Below are 17947 nucleotides of genomic sequence, written 5' to 3' on the forward strand. Positions count from 1 at the left end.
TAGATGTCTACTAATCAGATAGGGCTTATTTGACCTGTTTAAACTGCTTCAACTTGTGAAATATATGGAGAAGCCTATGTACTTGAAGTTTTGGTGGTCTAATAAAACACTCTAGTAAAATTAGAATTATCAGAGTAATTGATGTAAATACTAAGGAATAGACATGTATAGAGTTTAAATCCCTTAAGACTCTCATATTGTAGATATGCATAAATCTTGACTATCGATATAACTTAATCTGTACCATTGAATTTGGGAGAGCTCAACTATAGAGGCATTTCCCTTCATTTTTAAGCACTCGATTGTAAACCTTTAAGATAATAGAATACTTTTGAGAGCATTTACTCGAACACTTGATTTGTGTCTTATTTCTTTTTAAGTTTACTTTCGCTATATTTTCAATGCCTTCAAGAATTTTTCAATTTGAAATAAAGAAATTATCTAAAACTACAAAAATTCTAAAATGGTGGCATTACACCAAAACTTCAGCCTTTTTGTTTTCTCTATTTACTCGAAATCCTTTCATTTTCAGTTCTTGATCTTGATTTTAAGCCTGAGGTTTTCATTGTTGTCATAGACCCCATCTCTAAGTTTCCCTTCACATAAATATTGCATCACATATTTGATTTTAAAGCAATAATCATGAAAGCATTGTCTTTTTTTTCCATCCAAACAATCAAATACTTTACCTTTATTTTCTTCTTTTTCTAACATCAGCTCACTATTATTATTGTGTTTCCCGTCTCCCGTTTTCATTTTCGTTGTCGTTCTCGTCTTATGTGTATATATAAAAAATGATAATTTATCAATAAGTGATTGAGTGTAATGGTAAGATACATTATACTTTTAATGGGAATATTTAAGATCGAAATCTTAGAGATGACATTGTTGAGAGGAGTAGTTACGAACCTCAAATATGAACCGTAAAATGAACATAAATAATATTTAAAAAAATAAAAGTAGAGTGAAAGTTGACTACCTAAACAAATTTTTAATGTTATCGATTCTCATTATAAGTGATTCTGATCATATCTACTTTTTTTTTTACACAAAAAATACTTAGAACTATTTATAGCCTCTCATCAACCCATAAATAGGAGGATAATGCGCTTCAACGCACTTGAACCCACGTCCTCCTACATTGACAACAATATCCATATCAATTGAGCTAAAACTCACTCAATTAAACTTCGATTATTAAATTAAAATAATGAAGAGATTTAAATCTTAAAAATAAAATAAAATATTAATTTTCAAACATACAATATCAAGAGCATACCTAAACAAATCAAAACGTATAGAAATAAATTTATGCTCAATATTACATTTTTTGTTAGCCATTTTTAAATTTTGTTAGCATTCACTTTGATTTTTTTTTCATTTTATTTTAATACTAATATTAGAACCTAAACCCTAAACATTTACTTTGGTCAAAGATAGATTTTTTTTACGAAGACATCCACTGAAAAATAAATTAATTATGAAATTGCTCATGATTGTGAGTATGATCCAAGAATGATAAAACCAAATATGTAATAATATGTATATATATATAATTTTAATTCTTCTAGGACCATAGCTTACGGATGAAGTTATAGGTAATGAAAGTTTATTAATCTACCGGCAGTACTATTAGACCATAAATAAAGGGTTTTGATTTTAATATCTTCTTTATTTATAATTTTATTTTTTTATTTTCACTTAACAGTATATTATTAGGGGAAAATATATTTTATAGACATTATTCACGGCCCCTTTCTAATTATTTAATGATATTTCAATAAGTTTTTCGTGTCATTGATGCATAATTTTGGTAAATTTTTACCTCGAACTTAGAATTCTGAATCTTGAACCATGAATACTAAACCTTGAACTTGAACTCAAACCTTAAACCTTAAGGTCCATGGTCGGGGTTTAAGGTTCAAGAATCGATGTTTAGGGTTCATTGTTCATAATTTGATGTTTGGAGTTTAGGGTTCCGGATTTGGTGTTTATGATTTGGGTTTATGGTCTAGAGCTTAGTGTTTAGTGTTCAATGTCCGAGTTCTTGGTTTAGGGTTTAGAGTTCAAAATAAAAAAAAATTATCCAATTTATGTATCAATGACATGAAAAAAATTAATGAAATGTCATTAAATAATTGAAAAAAGACCACAAACTTTATAGTGGAAAGAATCTCTAAAATAAGTTGTCATTATTAAGGTATCAAACTTCTCGATCAATCACCCAAATTTTAAATTATTCCTAAACATCAAAACATTATAGTTAAAAGTATTAATATTACTAGTTTTCTCTATCAAGTGATGCAACTGTAAGTATAAAACTATTTAGAATATAACATATCGAATTAATCCCCTTGATATTTTATCTAGTGACTTTTATTCATATGCATTAGTATTTGGATGTAGTGCATGCCTTAATGCATGGTTTTTGTTGTTGGACAAATGAAAATATATGCAAGATAATGGTTAATTATGGGGATCAAGATTATAATGTTTTGATTATTTTTTTACATATATTTTTGTTTCAAGAAAATATTTAATGAAATTGAATCACATTTGCAGCAACAAAAGGTTGAATGCAAGCGACTTTTAGCAATTACATATGGTAATGAATTTTATAGATGTTAATCACTTTAATTGAAGTTTAATTAATAGGTGAATAATGAAAATTAAGTAAATCAATCGAGTTTAATAAATATTGAAACAATCGTAAAAGGTGGAAACTGATTATAGTACATAACAGACAAATAACCATGAAATAAGGAATAAAGGTAGATGTTAATTATTTTGAATGTGGTTGAGATCATATATATGGTATGATAGTTATTATATGGTATGTCGGGAGATTTAAAATCACTGGCGTTGAGTTAATCGAGTTTTAATTCAATTGATATTGTTAATACAAAATGATGTAAATTTGAATGTGTTGAAATGTATTATTTTTTTATTTAAGGGTAGAGATTATAGTTTTTAAAAAAGAAATTAGATTAATTTGATGCAATTAAAAATTGAAATTATTGAAAGCATTAAATAAGGAAGCCAGTTGCTGGAGTGGAGGACAGTAGCGTCCACCTCGAAATGAAGTTATTTGAACATAATAATGCCAGGCTAGGGATGTGGAGCCGTAATAGTTGGGCACGAATAGGCTGTAATAACGGAATGCTCGCCAAAATGCAAACTATATTATCTGCGGGTGCGCCTACGCAATTGGGTAACTAGGGTTATAAAACTATACTAAAAATATGAGGGGTTGCTTTTACTAGTAATATAAAATTGTAGGCATTGGATACTGTCTAAGTCTAATACAAATGTATCATATAATATCATTGTACAACTTTGGTTTACTAAAATTATACCATAAGGTCTAAATTTATGTGACATTCAACGTTAAATCATAAGACTTGTCAGACAATGACAGTTCAGTTATATGGAAAAAGTAAATGAAATATGAAAAATATAACAGTGTGAAGAGAACGAAAATGAAGCCTTTGTAGTTATTTAAGAGGTATCCAAACCAGAAACATCGTTAAAAGCATAAAAGAGAGAATCATTTGTGAATAGGAATATAGTAGGTGTAAATTATTGTAATCTTATCCGTAAAAGTATTATAGAGATTTTGTATTATTTATTCAAATGAAAAAATAAATTAATTTATATACGTTAGATTAAAGAGTAAATTAATTTTTTCTGTAAAAAAATTCATCTATTTTTACTATTAAAAACTGAGATGATTGATTATATAACCAAATAGATACACATGGTGTGTAGAGGCGAAGCCATAATTTTTTTAGGGGTACTGAATGAATTTTTAAATTTTTATAATTTATATATTTATAATTTTTAAATAATTAAATCAAATTTTTATAAATTTAGGGAATCAAAATATAATTTTATATTTACTAATTTAAATTTTTAAATGGCCTAAATAGTATTTTTCTATTTTAGGGGCGCATGTACTTTGTGCTGATTTATAATGACTAGTTTTTAATAGCAAAAATTAATAGAATTTTTTTAAAAAATAACCAATTTACTATTTAAATTGATGTGCAATGATTAATTTGTTCATGTTTTGAGTATAAGAGACAAATTGTAATCTGACTCATAGTACAAAAGATCTCCATGTTAATTTTACCGACTCTTATCCTATCTTTAAAATTTACCAGCATTGCTGGAATCGAACTAGATAAATTGAATCATGAATTAGTTGGAATACAATTTCAAACAAATAAGGTTGAATTAGTTTCTAAACGAATTGTTTGAAGTCGGTCAAAATAAAAAACCAATAAAAAAATAATTATTGAGTCGATTTTATAATTTTAAAATTATTTATTCAATTATTACTCAATTGGATCGAATTAACGATTTGACCGATTTGATTATTACTCTAATTATTAAAACTCTAATTATTAAAATATTAAATTAGACTAAAAAAAAGGGAAAGAGAGTGGGAGAACGCTACACCATTTCCCTTGTTTGGATTTATCATTATTTAAGCAAAGAAGTTAAAAGGGAGTTGAATATTCAATGTTCTGTCTTGAATTATTTAATTTTTGTTTACTCTAATTTGCGGAAAATTTGAAAAAAAATATTTAAGGTGAAATATTATTTTTATCTTGTTAATCTTGTACATAAATTATATTATTAAAAGAATATTATTGAAAAAATAATAATTATAATCATTTTTTTCATTTCTATTGTAATTCTCACTATTTAGGTATAACTCCTCGAGAAGACTCCACGAATATCACTTATTGGAAATTCAGACCCACCTACAGAAGCAATCACAAAACGTTGGGGAAACCTCCTGACACATCATCTTTCGAAACACCAAATACACGAATTCCTTGAACCAAACATGTTCATATATAAATCATACTAAAGTCACACCTAACGTAATCACCTTCAATCACCAATAACTTGAGAGTATGTGATATATTGAGATTATAACCGCCATATATAAATCATCCCAGATCCCATCACATTGGACCAATCTCCCTCTCTCACAACCGCCTACATCGTTGGACCTTTTTCAATCATCGTTCTCAACAACTCTTCTCCATGCCTCAAGCCAAGTGAACCGCCGATTACTTGCGTATTATCACCTTATTGGATCTTTGCATCAATAACTTCCACAAATTAATCGAACAAAATTTGTGAGAAATCTTTTACTTTCCATCCATTTACTAATTTTAACTGCAGAAACAAATACACATATATAATTTCCTTTTATTTTTCTTTATATTTCTTTATTCAAATATAACATTAAATTACAAAATCAATAATTTAGATTTTTTCAGAAATAACCTAAATAAATCAATTATTTACGAAAATAACTTACTTATAAAATCATGTACGAAAATAAACTCGTTTTGAACAGTGAACCTCGGTGCCGCCATTGCCATTGACGGCACCATCCTTTTTAATGGGCAAATCATTGCCTTGTTTTAAAAAATAATCAATTTTTTTATGTCACTATCGGATATTTTCATAATTAATTTGAATTATTTTAAAAAAAAAGCCGAATAATTTTTCACACTTGAGATGTCTTGAAGGAATTATTTTGCTTTTTATTTTTCTCATAAGCTTCAGTTTCACCTCGGTGAAAGGATATGCTGGTTGTTGGATGGAACTAGAAGCAAACAAAAACAATTAAAAAAAGAACAATTAAGAAGCTGGCATTATTACTAATAAACCACTTTAATGAATACAAATTATAACGCTCTACTTGAAAACCAGTCTCACTTTGAATGCACAGTCTGATTTGTGAGTGTTGATTAATTGATCTGAAATTGGCCTATAAATACTGCCATTAATACTTCACTATATGAGCGGTAATGATCTTGATTCTATGGCGGATGTGGTTGTACTGGAATAATCGCTTCCTATATGCAACACATCCATTAACTCTGCTGCATCCTAATTCACACAAAGCTTAAATGGACGACAGTGGCTGTGGCGAGGGGCCTCGAATCACCACTCATTTAAATCCTACGCGTAACGCGTAACGGGTAAAGACAAACATCACATGGGAGAATATCTCTCATCTCCACATCTCCACCGTTTATTATTATTTTTTACAAAAATTTCACTACGAGATAATATTTGATGTATTATGAATTCATCATTAATAAATATAAAAACACGACATATTATTATTAAGTAAAATAAAAATAAAGATTTAAAATTTATATGGAGTTTAGAGTTTGAAATTTAAAAATTATATTTAAATAATATTATTAATATTTATTAATTTATAAGTAAAATCTTGTATTGTTCTTTTATGATGCATGATAAAAATAAATCGTAAACTTTCTAAATTGAAAGAGATTATGTGTTTACATGTTCAAACTTATACCTTTTAAAATTTTACAATAAAATCTGTCAATATTTTTCCGAGCTAGATCGATGGTTTGAGTTAATCAATAAATTAAAATTAAAATAATAATTTCATCGTATTAAAAAAACCAAATATAAAAATCAAATTTGAAAAAACACTCATTCCATAATATATATGCATAATAAATCAATATATAATAAATCTTCTAATTAAGCTTAAGTTAAATTAACCTCGTTATTATTATAACAATTTAAGAAAACATCAATTTAAACGTACTTAAGTGTGTAATATCTTCCTCTTTAATATGAAAAGGTTACGAATAGTTTAAACATTATACAGAAAGCTTTTCCAAAATTTTACTTTTATATTTTTAAATTTTTTCACTTGTACATTTTTATTACCTTATTACCAACAATTAATAATTTTTAAAATAATAATTATCTATTGAAAATTCCCTTGGTATTAATTAACTATGCTTAAAATATTTGTAAGTAAAAGTACTATAAAGGTTTTTGTATTACAAGTTGGATTGCATTTTATCTTCTCTACTTAAAAAAATAGACAAATTAGTCATTGTACATTAGATTAAAGAGCAAATTAGTCATTCTGTTAAAAAAATTATCCATTATTATTAGTTAAAAATTCATTCATATCAGAATAAATTACATGCGGCATATTAGGTGTAACTGTCAGGTTATTCTATTAGTCATACTAGTTTTCAACCATATAAATAATCAATTTACTCATTGATCTAATATTCAATAATTAATTTACTCCTAATAAAGGCCTTCCAAGAGAATTTTACCATTTATTTTCCAATTTGTCTTACTCCTAATCTCAGCCCCGCGGCTATTCCCGCTCGTTTTGGTCACTTACTTTTTATTCAAAAATCCCTCAACTAATCCTTCGAGGGTCCATTAAACTCCCAGCTACTCTCTCACCTTCCACGTCACCGTCAACCTCCACGTCACTTACTCACTTTTTTAAAGAAAAGTAATAATTTCAAAATTGTAAAATTTTCAAAATCAGAAAAATTACATTAAAACACACACACAGAGACACACAAGCCCATCGTCCTCTTTCTCCCACCAGTGGGTCCTTTGGATTGGAATCCCTTCTTTTAAATTTCATGTCTTCAACTCATTTTTAAAAATATTTTCGTCTCTCTGCAACTCATTTTTTTGTCATAAAGTCACTAGAAGAAACCATCTCCCGTCTTCTTGCTTTCTATTATCTTTGCAAGCAATAAAGCGTTAAATAAATTTTCTCTTTAAAGAAAAAAAAAAAGAAAGAAAAGGAAATGCTATTCGCTTTTGTGTGTCAAGACATGTGAACTTACTGACACATTCGCTTCTTGTTCTTCGTTCTTCATATTCTCACGCATTCTCTTTACCAAGTTACCGACTCAGTGAGTGCTTCTTAAATGGCCTCTTCTTCTCGAGCAAGGAGCAGTTCGCCGTTTTCGTATCGGAAAACTCCCAGTCCGTTCTCTTCAACTTCTTCAACTTCTTCGTTTATGAGCAACAAACTAATGCCTCGTACGTGCTCTTCGTCGGCGTCTTCCTATTTCAATTCGGGAGGTGGATACGGTACTCGATCCATTACGCCGAGTCGGTCCAGGTATGATTCGACGTACCAGGGTTCACGCGGTTACAATGCTCACTCACCGGTGGCTTACGCGCCGGAGGAGATAGTTGGCGAGCCGATGGAAGCGTCGAGATCGGGAGATAGTATTTCGGTTACGATTCGGTTTCGGCCATTGAAGTAAGTGTAGATCTGAGTGTAGCTGGTGAGATCTATGTAGTGGATTCTTTTTCGATTATATTGCTGTCAGTGTTTTATGCTCAGGTAATGAATGTGTTTTTTTATTTATTTACTCATTTTTATTTTGTCTGATTATAGTGAAAGGGAATTTCAGAGAGGGGACGAGATCGCGTGGTATGCGGACGGGGATAAGATTGTGAGAAATGAGTATAATCCAGCAACAGCTTACGCATTTGGTAATTTCCTAATTGCTTTTCACTTTTACTGTTGAAACTTACTGCCGATAGTTTCCCCAACTTTTTAGTGTCAGTTTCGAAATTGATTAATTATCCCTTTTGAAAAGTACTGCAATTAAATGAAGTGATTTATATTATTTTGTTGGGCGATTTGGCGGTGTTGCATTAGGTAAACTAAAGTTTAATTTATAAAGATTTTATAATTTTGTTAAAACTGATTTAGTATGAATACGATGTTTAACCCTTGCGATGATGTGGATTACGAATGAAGGTTATTTTTTTTTTTGATAGACAGAGTATTTGGATCTCATGCAACTTCTCAAGAGGTTTATGAAATAGCTGCTAAACCAGTAGTGAAGGCTGCAATGGAAGGTGTTAATGGTATGAAAATGAATTAAATATTGATTTGTTTAAGTTAATTTCTAATTAAAGTTTAAAAAAAACCTAAAAGATTAATTGATTGGAAGTCACTTATTGTCATGTTGCTCAATCTTGTTGGTTTGCGTCAATTCTGAAATTATATTACGTTCTCAATTGAAGCTAATATTGGCTGGTTGGAATTATAGGAACTGTTTTTGCTTATGGTGTTACAAGTAGTGGGAAGACGCACACCATGCATGTAAGCTTCGCACCAAACTTCTTTCATCTACTGTTTCCTATTTTTCATGGGAGTGTCATCAGAACTCCTATAATCCGGTCGTGTCAACTTTTGTTGCTTTGTATGAAGTAGATATCGTTTTTTATTATAGTATCAAATTCGGTTGTAAAACTGTACACATAGTATTTTAGCTGTAGCAAAGTTACAAGTTTATATTACATTTTTTTGAATTTTCTTGATAGGGAAGTTGCGGAAGGGAACTCCTAAGATAAATAACCATAATATGGATTTTCTTCCCCAAATGGTACCTTTCAAGTATACAATCTAAAATCTATTGGCAATAAATATGGGATAGCACCACTTAAGACTTCCTTGATGTGGACAACCTCAAATGGGGCTGAAAGAACAGCATAACAAATCTTGTGCTTTGATATCATCTTAAGGATGTTGTCTATAAATAATTGGTAATAGGTGGAAGGTCCAACTTTGATATAAGTCCACAGGAAATTCAATACTTAGCAGATAGGTCATGACACCACTTAACAATACAAATATCGAGTTGCAAACAGTAGATTTATTACACAATCAAATTTGCAATACCTCTTTCTGGGCATAAGCACTGCCTTTGAGTTGTTTGAAAGCACTCTGTTCTTTTGTCACTTTGTGCTTTGTAATTTGAGAACCTTAATCCAACTCCTAAATTTGCTTTCATCATGTTGTTCATTGATCAGAACATCTTTTACTTAAATATAAATACTAAAGAACTGAACCGTGTCTTCATTGTCAGCTTAAAATTTTATACTGTCTGCATCTCTTATACACCATGAGAAACGAAACTAAAAAGGAATTTTGAATTCGTGTTTCAATTCATATTTACCGTCTAACTTTTGCAATAGAGCTGTATGCTCATTTGGACACCGTTTTTCTGAAAAAGAAAAACTGATTTTAGTAGTATACTCTTGAGGATTTTTATTTATATTACTATTCCAATCCAATTAATATTAACAAGCTTGGCATGATACATCCTTAAAAATTTCAATATTTTCCTATGTTCTTCAGTATGGGTCTTATGTGTGTGATCCTATCACATAACTATATGATCATTCCTGTCATCTTACTTTGACTTGTTTCTTTGATCATATATATACACAGGGAGACCATAATGCTCCTGGCATTATACCATTGGCAATAAAGGATGTGTTCAGCATTATCCAAGATGTAAGTGCTATAACATCATTTATTAGGCCTAACTGGATAACTGCAAGATCGACGCCATTTTTCCATTCCTTTTCATCAAGTATTGACCAACTCTGCTTATCATTCAGACTCCAGGGCGAGAATTCTTGCTACGTGTGTCATATCTTGAAATCTACAACGAGGTGAGTTGCACTTTTAAGTTTATGATTATATTTATGAAATGGCCTTGAAGTTAGAATTTCAGTTTTCACATATGTTACTGCTGTTTATTTTTTGGCCTAGTGAGATGTGAGAATGGTTTTGTTCAATTATTAATTGTATACCCTATGGTTCAATATCAGGCCTTCAGTTCCTTTCCTTCTAAGCACCAACTGTTTTTGGTTTGATTTTGTGGTATTTGCTTCTTATATCAGGTGATAAATGACTTACTTGATCCAACTGGTCAAAACTTGCGTGTTAGAGAAGATGCCCAGGTCTTTTTCTCAACTTTTTAAAAAATTTTGCATTGTTGTTTGGCTTATGACTTCGGTCTTATTTTCTCAAAAAGTGACATGAAACGCAAAGACACTATTTGTCACATGTAATATCAATCTAAAGGATCCCGAGTGGCTCCAGGTTGAGATTGTCAATGATACAATAAAGTTGCTGATTTAAATGCTTGCAATCAATGTAATCAGTTTTGTACTTCTGCTTATGTTAGCATTATTTTTTCAGGGAACATACGTTGAGGGCATAAAAGAAGAAGTGGTTTTGTCTCCTGGGCATGCCCTTTCGTTTATTGCTGCAGGGGAAGGTGCTTTCTGGGGTTCTTATTGCTGTTTTCCCACCTATTATATGAAATGAATGATCTATTTGTGAGAGTTTTTCTACTAATTTCCAATTTGTTTCTTTGTGGGTAGAGCATCGTCATGTTGGTTCAAATAACTTCAATCTGTTCAGTAGCCGAAGTCACACCATATTCACATTGGTAAACATTCTTGATTTAGGAACTTACTCATTTCCCTATCAAAATTTTGGATAAATCTCAAAATTGGCTCGTTCATTTAGTTTATCTTAAGGAATTTGGATGTCTGGTTTCTTGTTGCTTCACCACAATAGATACTTATGTTGCATATGCCTTTTTTAACTCTTGGCAAATTTGCAGATGATTGAGAGTAGTGCTCACGGTGATGACTATGATGGAGTGGTCTTCTCTCAGCTTGTATGATTTAATTCATCTGTCATTTTTCAAGAAAGAATATTGCTCTCTGATAAATGGCTTGACTTGCTACTTTCCTGGTTCCTTTGTCCAGAACTTGATTGATTTAGCCGGATCTGAGAGTTCAAAAACTGAGACAACTGGGTTAAGGAGAAAGGAAGGATCTTACATAAACAAAAGTCTTTTGACTCTTGGAACTGTAGGTGCCTTGAATAAGCTTTGTATTGATGAATGTTTATTATCTCCCCTTGCTGCATCTGCACTGTAGTCTAAGGGCAAACTATAGAAAGCCTTGAGTATGTCCCTTAAACAGCACTGTAGGATTACGGTTTCTGTTAAGTTGGTAGGAAAAGTATGAAGAGAATCTTCAAATTTATTTTCTCCAATAGTTTCAATTAATTACTGATGGCATTAGCATCCTGGAGTGGATAAAAGTTTCTGGTCAAAGAAGTCATTGCAGACTTGTTTTGCGTGGTTGGTATCTATGACTATTATATTTAGTTTTATAAAATCATCTTGTTTCAATCTGCAGGTAATTGGAAAGTTAAGTGAAGGAAAAGCATCCCATGTTCCTTATCGAGACTCCAAGCTTACCCGCCTTTTGCAATCTTCACTTAGTGGGCATGGACATGTTTCGGTGAGTTGTTCATTTTATTTGAACTTTTTTTAATAATTATTTAGGTTTATTTGATTTTACCTCCCTCCAACCGAAAAACAAAAAAAAAAAAAAAATTCTTGCATCTTTAAATTATTTTTCTAATTTTGATATGCAATTATATCATCCTTATCAATACTTGACAAAAAGTTATTCATCTATTTTACCTTTTTTTTTCCCCTTTAAATTACAGCTCATTTGTACAGTTACACCTGCTTCCAGTAATATGGAAGAAACTCATAATACCCTAAAGTTTGCTAGCAGGGCAAAGCATGTCGAAATCTACGCTTCTCGTAATAAGGTTTCTATAGCCTATGCGTTATTTCTATTGTCTAGTTACACACATATATTTAGGACCTAATCTCATGCTACTTTCAAAACTAAATTATTTACAGATTATTGATGAAAAATCATTGATTAAGAAGTATCAAAAGGAAATTTCAGTCCTCAAACAGGAACTTGATCAACTAAGGCAGGGAATGGTTGTTGGAGTTAATCATGAAGAACTTATGATCCTAAGGCAACAGGTTTGGCATTTTCCTTCCATTGTCATATTGTTCTATTTGATGGCACAACTATTTACTGTATTCTTCATGCTATGTATTGCATGGGACAGTTGGAAGAAGGTCAGGTGAAAATGCAGTCAAGACTAGAGGAAGAAGAGGAAGCCAAAGCTGCTTTGATGAGCAGAATTCAAAGGCTTACCAAGCTTATACTTGTTTCTTCCAAAAATACAATTCCTGGATGTTTGAGTGATTTACCAACTCAACGGAGTCTTTCTGTTTGTGAGGATGATGTAAGTTTTTATTATAAATGGGCCAAACAAAAATGTGATTCTTTTATACTGATGGTTGATGAAGTAAGACTACACAAAGAGCAGGCACACACGTCTGTATATATATATCCATATCTTTTCTTTTTTTTTTTTTGAACAAAATAGATATATCCACATCTATTTCCAAAAAAGGGTATGTATATCTTTATCTATTTCACAGAAAAGGGGAATGCTCCAATGATAAGATGAAACAAATTATGTTCTATAACCTGGAAATTTTGAGTGTTGATACTTCACCTATGCATCTGTCTCTCTAAACCTATATCTCGTTTATTGAGTTTACAGCTATCCCTGTCTGATTTTCAGTAGTAACTGGATTATCTAGCCATGAGAACTTTTTGTAGGTCGTGTTTCCCTCTTGTAAAATGATTGTGATGCTCACTTTTGGCACTTTTCCTTGACCAGAAACTGGATGTACAGGATGATGGTACCATACTCATAGATAGTGAGAATAAAAAAGGCTCTTTATCTTCTCGTGAGGCACTTGCTTCTGATCCATCTTATGAGTTTAAACACCGAAGATCCTCCAGCAGGAGGAATAATGAGCTCTCACCATCTAGCAGTTCTATCCCTGAGGCAACTCAATCGGGTGATCTTATTAGTGGGACTAAACTGCTGGCAGTAAGCTTCACTTGTTTCGGTTATTTCTATATTTTAACTCTCACTTTGCGAAGTTTTGTTGAAATTTCAGTCCTCTTAGATCCTTTTTTAAAAAAGGTTATTTTTATAAGGGTATTAAGTCTCTTTTATTTTTGTTTAGTAGCCTCCAGAAATATGCGCCCTTAGACCTATTAGGTTAATTTTTGGGGGGAATGATATATACAAATGAGCTATAAATGGATCTTGCTAACATTAGGCAATATAATGTGTGAAAATCATCAGGCACTTAAGTTGCCATTTTAGACATTTGCTTTTTGGTGGAGGAGCATCATTTCAGCAAGAGGCTGATAGTAGTTTGACTCTATTACTGTATTCCTTTTCTAGTTTAGCTGCAGCTGAAATTTGGCATCCCCTGGCCATCAACACAAATAGATTTGTGTGAAGATTCTTGCAAATCAAGATATAATAACATACCATCCTCCATCATTGCTTCATTGTATCACAAATCAGTGCTGCCTTCACCATTGGTTTAATCTTTCTAGTTTTCCTCAATTGTTGATTCTGTAATGATAAAATAAAACTCTTCTGTGGTTATAGGGTGGGATAACATCAGATCAGATGGACCTTCTTGTTGAGCAAGTTAAGATGCTTGCTGGAGAGATTGCATTTAGCACCAGTACCCTGAAACGCCTGGTGGACCAGTCTGTAAATGATCCTGATAGCTCAAAAGCTCAGGTACTCTTTACTCTGTCTTACATTTATAGCGCATCTTAATTCAGAGGCATAACCAATAGATGTTCTTGTAGCTGGATGAATTGGTGGATTTTTTCGGTATTCTAGGTGCAAGTGTGTCTTATATTTCTGTGGCAAAAAGGAAAGATTGTACTGATCTATTATTATTTATTAATACTTACTCTAGTGGCTGTTTATAAATTTTAATATTATCTGGATGTACATGAGGTTATAAGATTAAGTTTGAAGCTAATAATGCAAAAGGAGTGTTATCATTTCTAGTATTTCTGTATCTATCTACTCGATGGTAAATTTGCATATATCTTTTAAGGTCCTTATTGTTTTTCTACATATAGATTCAGAATTTGGAAAGAGAGATTCAGGAGAAGAGAAGGCAAATGAGGGTGTTAGAGCAGCGTATAATTGAGAGTGGTGAAGCTTCAATCGCTAATGCTTCATTTGTGGATATGCAGCAGGTAGTTTTGCATCCTGTTTATTATGTTGTCCATAGTAATATTTCAAACTTATGTTAATTTGTTAGGGAACTAATGCCATTGGCATTGGCTTAACAAATTCTAAATGCTTTTTTGTTGCAACAGACAGTTATGAGATTGATGACACAATGTAACGAAAAGAGTTTTGAGCTGGAGGTGAGTGATTTGGTTTCTTCTTCTCTTTTATGGAGTTGAAAGGCATTTGATGGGCACTGTTCTGCCATTGATTAGGCTTGTTAAACAGTGATTCTTTATGTTAATTGTGTTATCATGTTGATTCTTCTCTTTGATACAGATAAAATCAGCAGATAATCGTATCCTCCAAGAACAATTGCAGAACAAGGTGAAAGCTTTGTGCTTGATGTCTTTTTTTCCTCCATTCACAAAATGACATTATTTCTCTAATATAAATTTTAGAGTATAATTTGGTCAATCTTTAGAAGGTGCTAGCTTCTCTATTAAAGCAAACATATGTTTTTGACTTGCGGTTCTGGATGTTTGCAGTGTTCTGAGAATGAAGAATTGCAGAATAAGGTGAATCTCCTGGAGCAGCGGTTGGCATCTTTGTCTGGTGACAAATTATCCTTGTCCTCTGAACAAGGAATATCTGAAGAATATGCTGATGAGTTAAGAAAAAAGGTTCAATATCAGGTAAACACTTATTGCTGGGATTGTCCAACTCTTAATGGCTTTAGTTTTCTGTTGTCACAAGTTTTGGGCTTCAACTGCTTTATTTTCATTTAGTAGTATTTCCTCTTCTTATATGATTTCATGAAATATTGTCAACATGCTTCTGCCAGAACTCATCATTATGATAATTGCGAAGAATATCATTTTAATCATGTGTCAATCAATTGTTTGTTTCTTTTGTTTCATATACCTTGGGAATGTTTTACACAATAAGTTGCAAGTTGCAATTAAAGTTTTGCAACGCCATTTGATATCTTACTGCAGCACTGCAATATCTTTAGACATTTCTCTGCTTTTTTCTCCTATTGAATGTTGATTCTACTTCCTACCTGTAAATCAGTTGCATTTGTTGGTTGATTTTAAGACCCTTGCTATGAAATTCTAAGGTACACAAATGTTGGGCTTTACCCTGTTCTTAAATATTTCTTCACAATTTAAAATTGGATGAATTTTTATATTAAGATGGTTCATTAGTTTGCCTTTTCATGTTCATAATTGTGTGTTATAACTTCTACGGGTTAAGAGAAAGATTTGCTTGTCTTTAGCATGGTCCTTTGTCTTCCTTGCACCTTTGAACTGATTAAGACTAAGTTGTGCTTATCTATGCAGGGGACTGAGAATGAAAAACTAAAACTAGAACAGGTACAGCTTTCAGAGGAGAACAGTGGGTTGCGTGTCCAAAACCAAAAACTGGCTGAAGAAGCTTCATATGCAAAAGAATTGGCGTCTGCTGCTGCCGTTGAGTTAAAGAATTTGGCTAGTGAGGTGACAAAGCTCTCAGTACAGAATGCAAAACTGGAGAAGGAATTATTGGCTGCTCGAGAGTCGGCAAACACTAGAGCTTCTTCTAATCAGGCTGTCAATGGTTTCAACCGCAAGTACAGTGACAGTGGGAGACCTGGGAGGAAGGGACGGCTCTCTGGCCGCCCTCATGACCTATCTGGAGCAGCTGGTGATGATTTTGAGTCGTGGAATCTTGATCTAGATGATCTAAAGATGGAACTGCAGGCTAGGAAACAACGGGAGGCAGCTCTTGAAGCTACACTAGCTGAGAGGGAATTCATAGAAGATGAATACAGGAAAAAGATTGAAGAAGCAAAGAAGAAGGAGGAATCTCTAGAGAACGACTTAGCTAACATGTGGGTGCTTGTTGCTAAGTTGAAGAAAGAGGTATCTGCTACACTTGAGAGTAATACAGATAAGCAAAATAGTCATGGAATGGATAATGTTGAAGATCCAAAAGCAAACAACACTGAGAGTAACAATGTCCTGAAAGAGCGACAAGTTTCAGAAGTGTCATCAAAACCAGCCAATGAAATACCCAAGGAAGAACCCCTGGTTGTTCGGCTAAAGGTTTGTTCTCATTTCTCATGTACCACCCTAGCTCATTTCCTTCACTCTGCTACTCACTTATAGGCTGTTTTAAGATTCTCTGATATATAGCATGTTTGCCCCTCTTTTTGAGCTAAGCTCAGTCATACTAACATGCAGCACATCTAGCCATAGGCTCATTTTTCCTTATGTTAATTATTTCATGCTTATTTAGTAGTTATTGTGCTTTGTTTTTTTTCTTATTTCATGCTTATTTAGTAGTTATTGTGCTTTGTTTTTTTCTTAATCTTGTCAAATCATACATTTTAGTATTCTGAGTATATCTTGCATTATTGAATAATATTGCTAATGTCGATAGTGTTAGGAACTTGTTATCGATTCATTACTGAGAATTTTTTGAAAGAGCTTGCTGTGTATGATTATTCCAATGCTATAATGGTTTCACATACACCACTGCAACTTAATATCTTTACTACTTGTAGGCCCGAATGCAAGAGATGAAGGAAAAAGAGCTCAAATCCCTGGGAAATGGAGATGCCAATTCCCATATGTGTAAAGTATGCTTCGAGTCACCAACTGCAGCAATTCTTCTCCCTTGCCGGCATTTCTATTGTAAGTCCCTTTCTAATTCCATAACTAAATTCTCACACCTTAATAAACTATTTTCTGAAAATGCATCCATTTTGATGTTGGCAGTATGTAAATCTTGCTCGCTTGCTTGTTCCGAGTGTCCAATATGTCGCACAAAGATATCAGACAGGCTTTTTGCATTCCCTTCTTGATACACAACCTATTTCTACCCTCCTAATGAAGGTAATGTAAATCGCTCTTTTTTTTCTTTTCTATTTTTCAGTTTCTCAGATGAATGTTGACATTTTTTTTTAGCTATCTGCAGGGGTTCGTGACCACCTGTTTGATATTTTCAATGTGAGAAGCGGGTGCAATTCTTTCATTAGTCTGTATGTAAACAGTCTAAAAAGGTATATCCATATCAATAGTTTGTTCCCTAGTCTCTACTCATTAAAAGGCTGTAAAAATAAGAACGAGATTAAAGGTTAAAAAGAAAGGAAGAAAAAAAAAAGAAATGTAAATTCACTATTATATCCAAAAGTTCAGAAACAAGATGTTGCTCTGTTTTGCAAGGGTGTCCGTGTTTTCGAACTTTCAATTTTCAATTGTTTAATCACCACTGAGAATTGAGGATTTATAAATAAATATTAATAATTTTATTTAAATATATTTAAATATTAATTATAATTCCTTTCCCTTTTTTCCTTTC

The 17947-nt window shown here is 32.1% G+C and overlaps 1 protein-coding gene across 2 annotated transcripts; it reads left to right on the forward strand.

The window, feature by feature from the left end:
* Nucleotides 1–7378: 7378 nt before the first annotated feature.
* Nucleotides 7379–17810, forward strand: LOC107913537 (kinesin-like protein KIN-7D, mitochondrial). 2 transcript variants are annotated; one of them, XM_016842158.2, is made up of 25 exons: nt 7379–8101; nt 8240–8337; nt 8629–8718; nt 8904–8956; nt 10088–10153; nt 10261–10314; nt 10546–10605; nt 10847–10925; nt 11032–11099; nt 11277–11333; nt 11425–11529; nt 11863–11967; nt 12179–12286; nt 12381–12512; nt 12602–12781; nt 13226–13441; nt 14018–14155; nt 14509–14628; nt 14752–14802; nt 14942–14989; nt 15151–15297; nt 15946–16689; nt 17151–17280; nt 17365–17481; nt 17554–17810. In XM_016842158.2, exons 1-24 carry the CDS (start codon nt 7761–7763, stop codon nt 17448–17450), a joined length of 3276 nt encoding a protein of 1091 aa, XP_016697647.2. In that variant the 5' UTR covers nt 7379–7760; the 3' UTR covers nt 17451–17481; nt 17554–17810. The 2 variants fall into 2 exon arrangements, with proteins under 2 accessions (XP_016697647.2, XP_016697645.2); XM_016842156.2 differs by having other exon boundaries at nt 17564–17810.
* Nucleotides 17811–17947: the final 137 nt, after the last annotated feature.

The sequence above is a fragment of the Gossypium hirsutum genome, chromosome A13, assembly GCF_007990345.1.
Source record: "Gossypium hirsutum isolate 1008001.06 chromosome A13, Gossypium_hirsutum_v2.1, whole genome shotgun sequence".
Classification (NCBI taxonomy): domain Eukaryota; kingdom Viridiplantae; phylum Streptophyta; class Magnoliopsida; order Malvales; family Malvaceae; genus Gossypium; species Gossypium hirsutum.

Coding starts and splice junctions, on each gene's coding strand:
- LOC107913537 (XM_016842158.2), top strand. CDS start 7,761: ATGGCCTCTTCTTCTCGAGCAAGGAGCAGTTCGCCGTTTTCGTATCGG. Junction 8,719..8,903: donor TGCAATGGAAGGTGTTAATG/GTATGAAAATGA, acceptor TTGGAATTATAG/GAACTGTTTTTGCTTATGGT. Junction 11,100..11,276: donor GTCACACCATATTCACATTG/GTAAACATTCTT, acceptor GCAAATTTGCAG/ATGATTGAGAGTAGTGCTCA.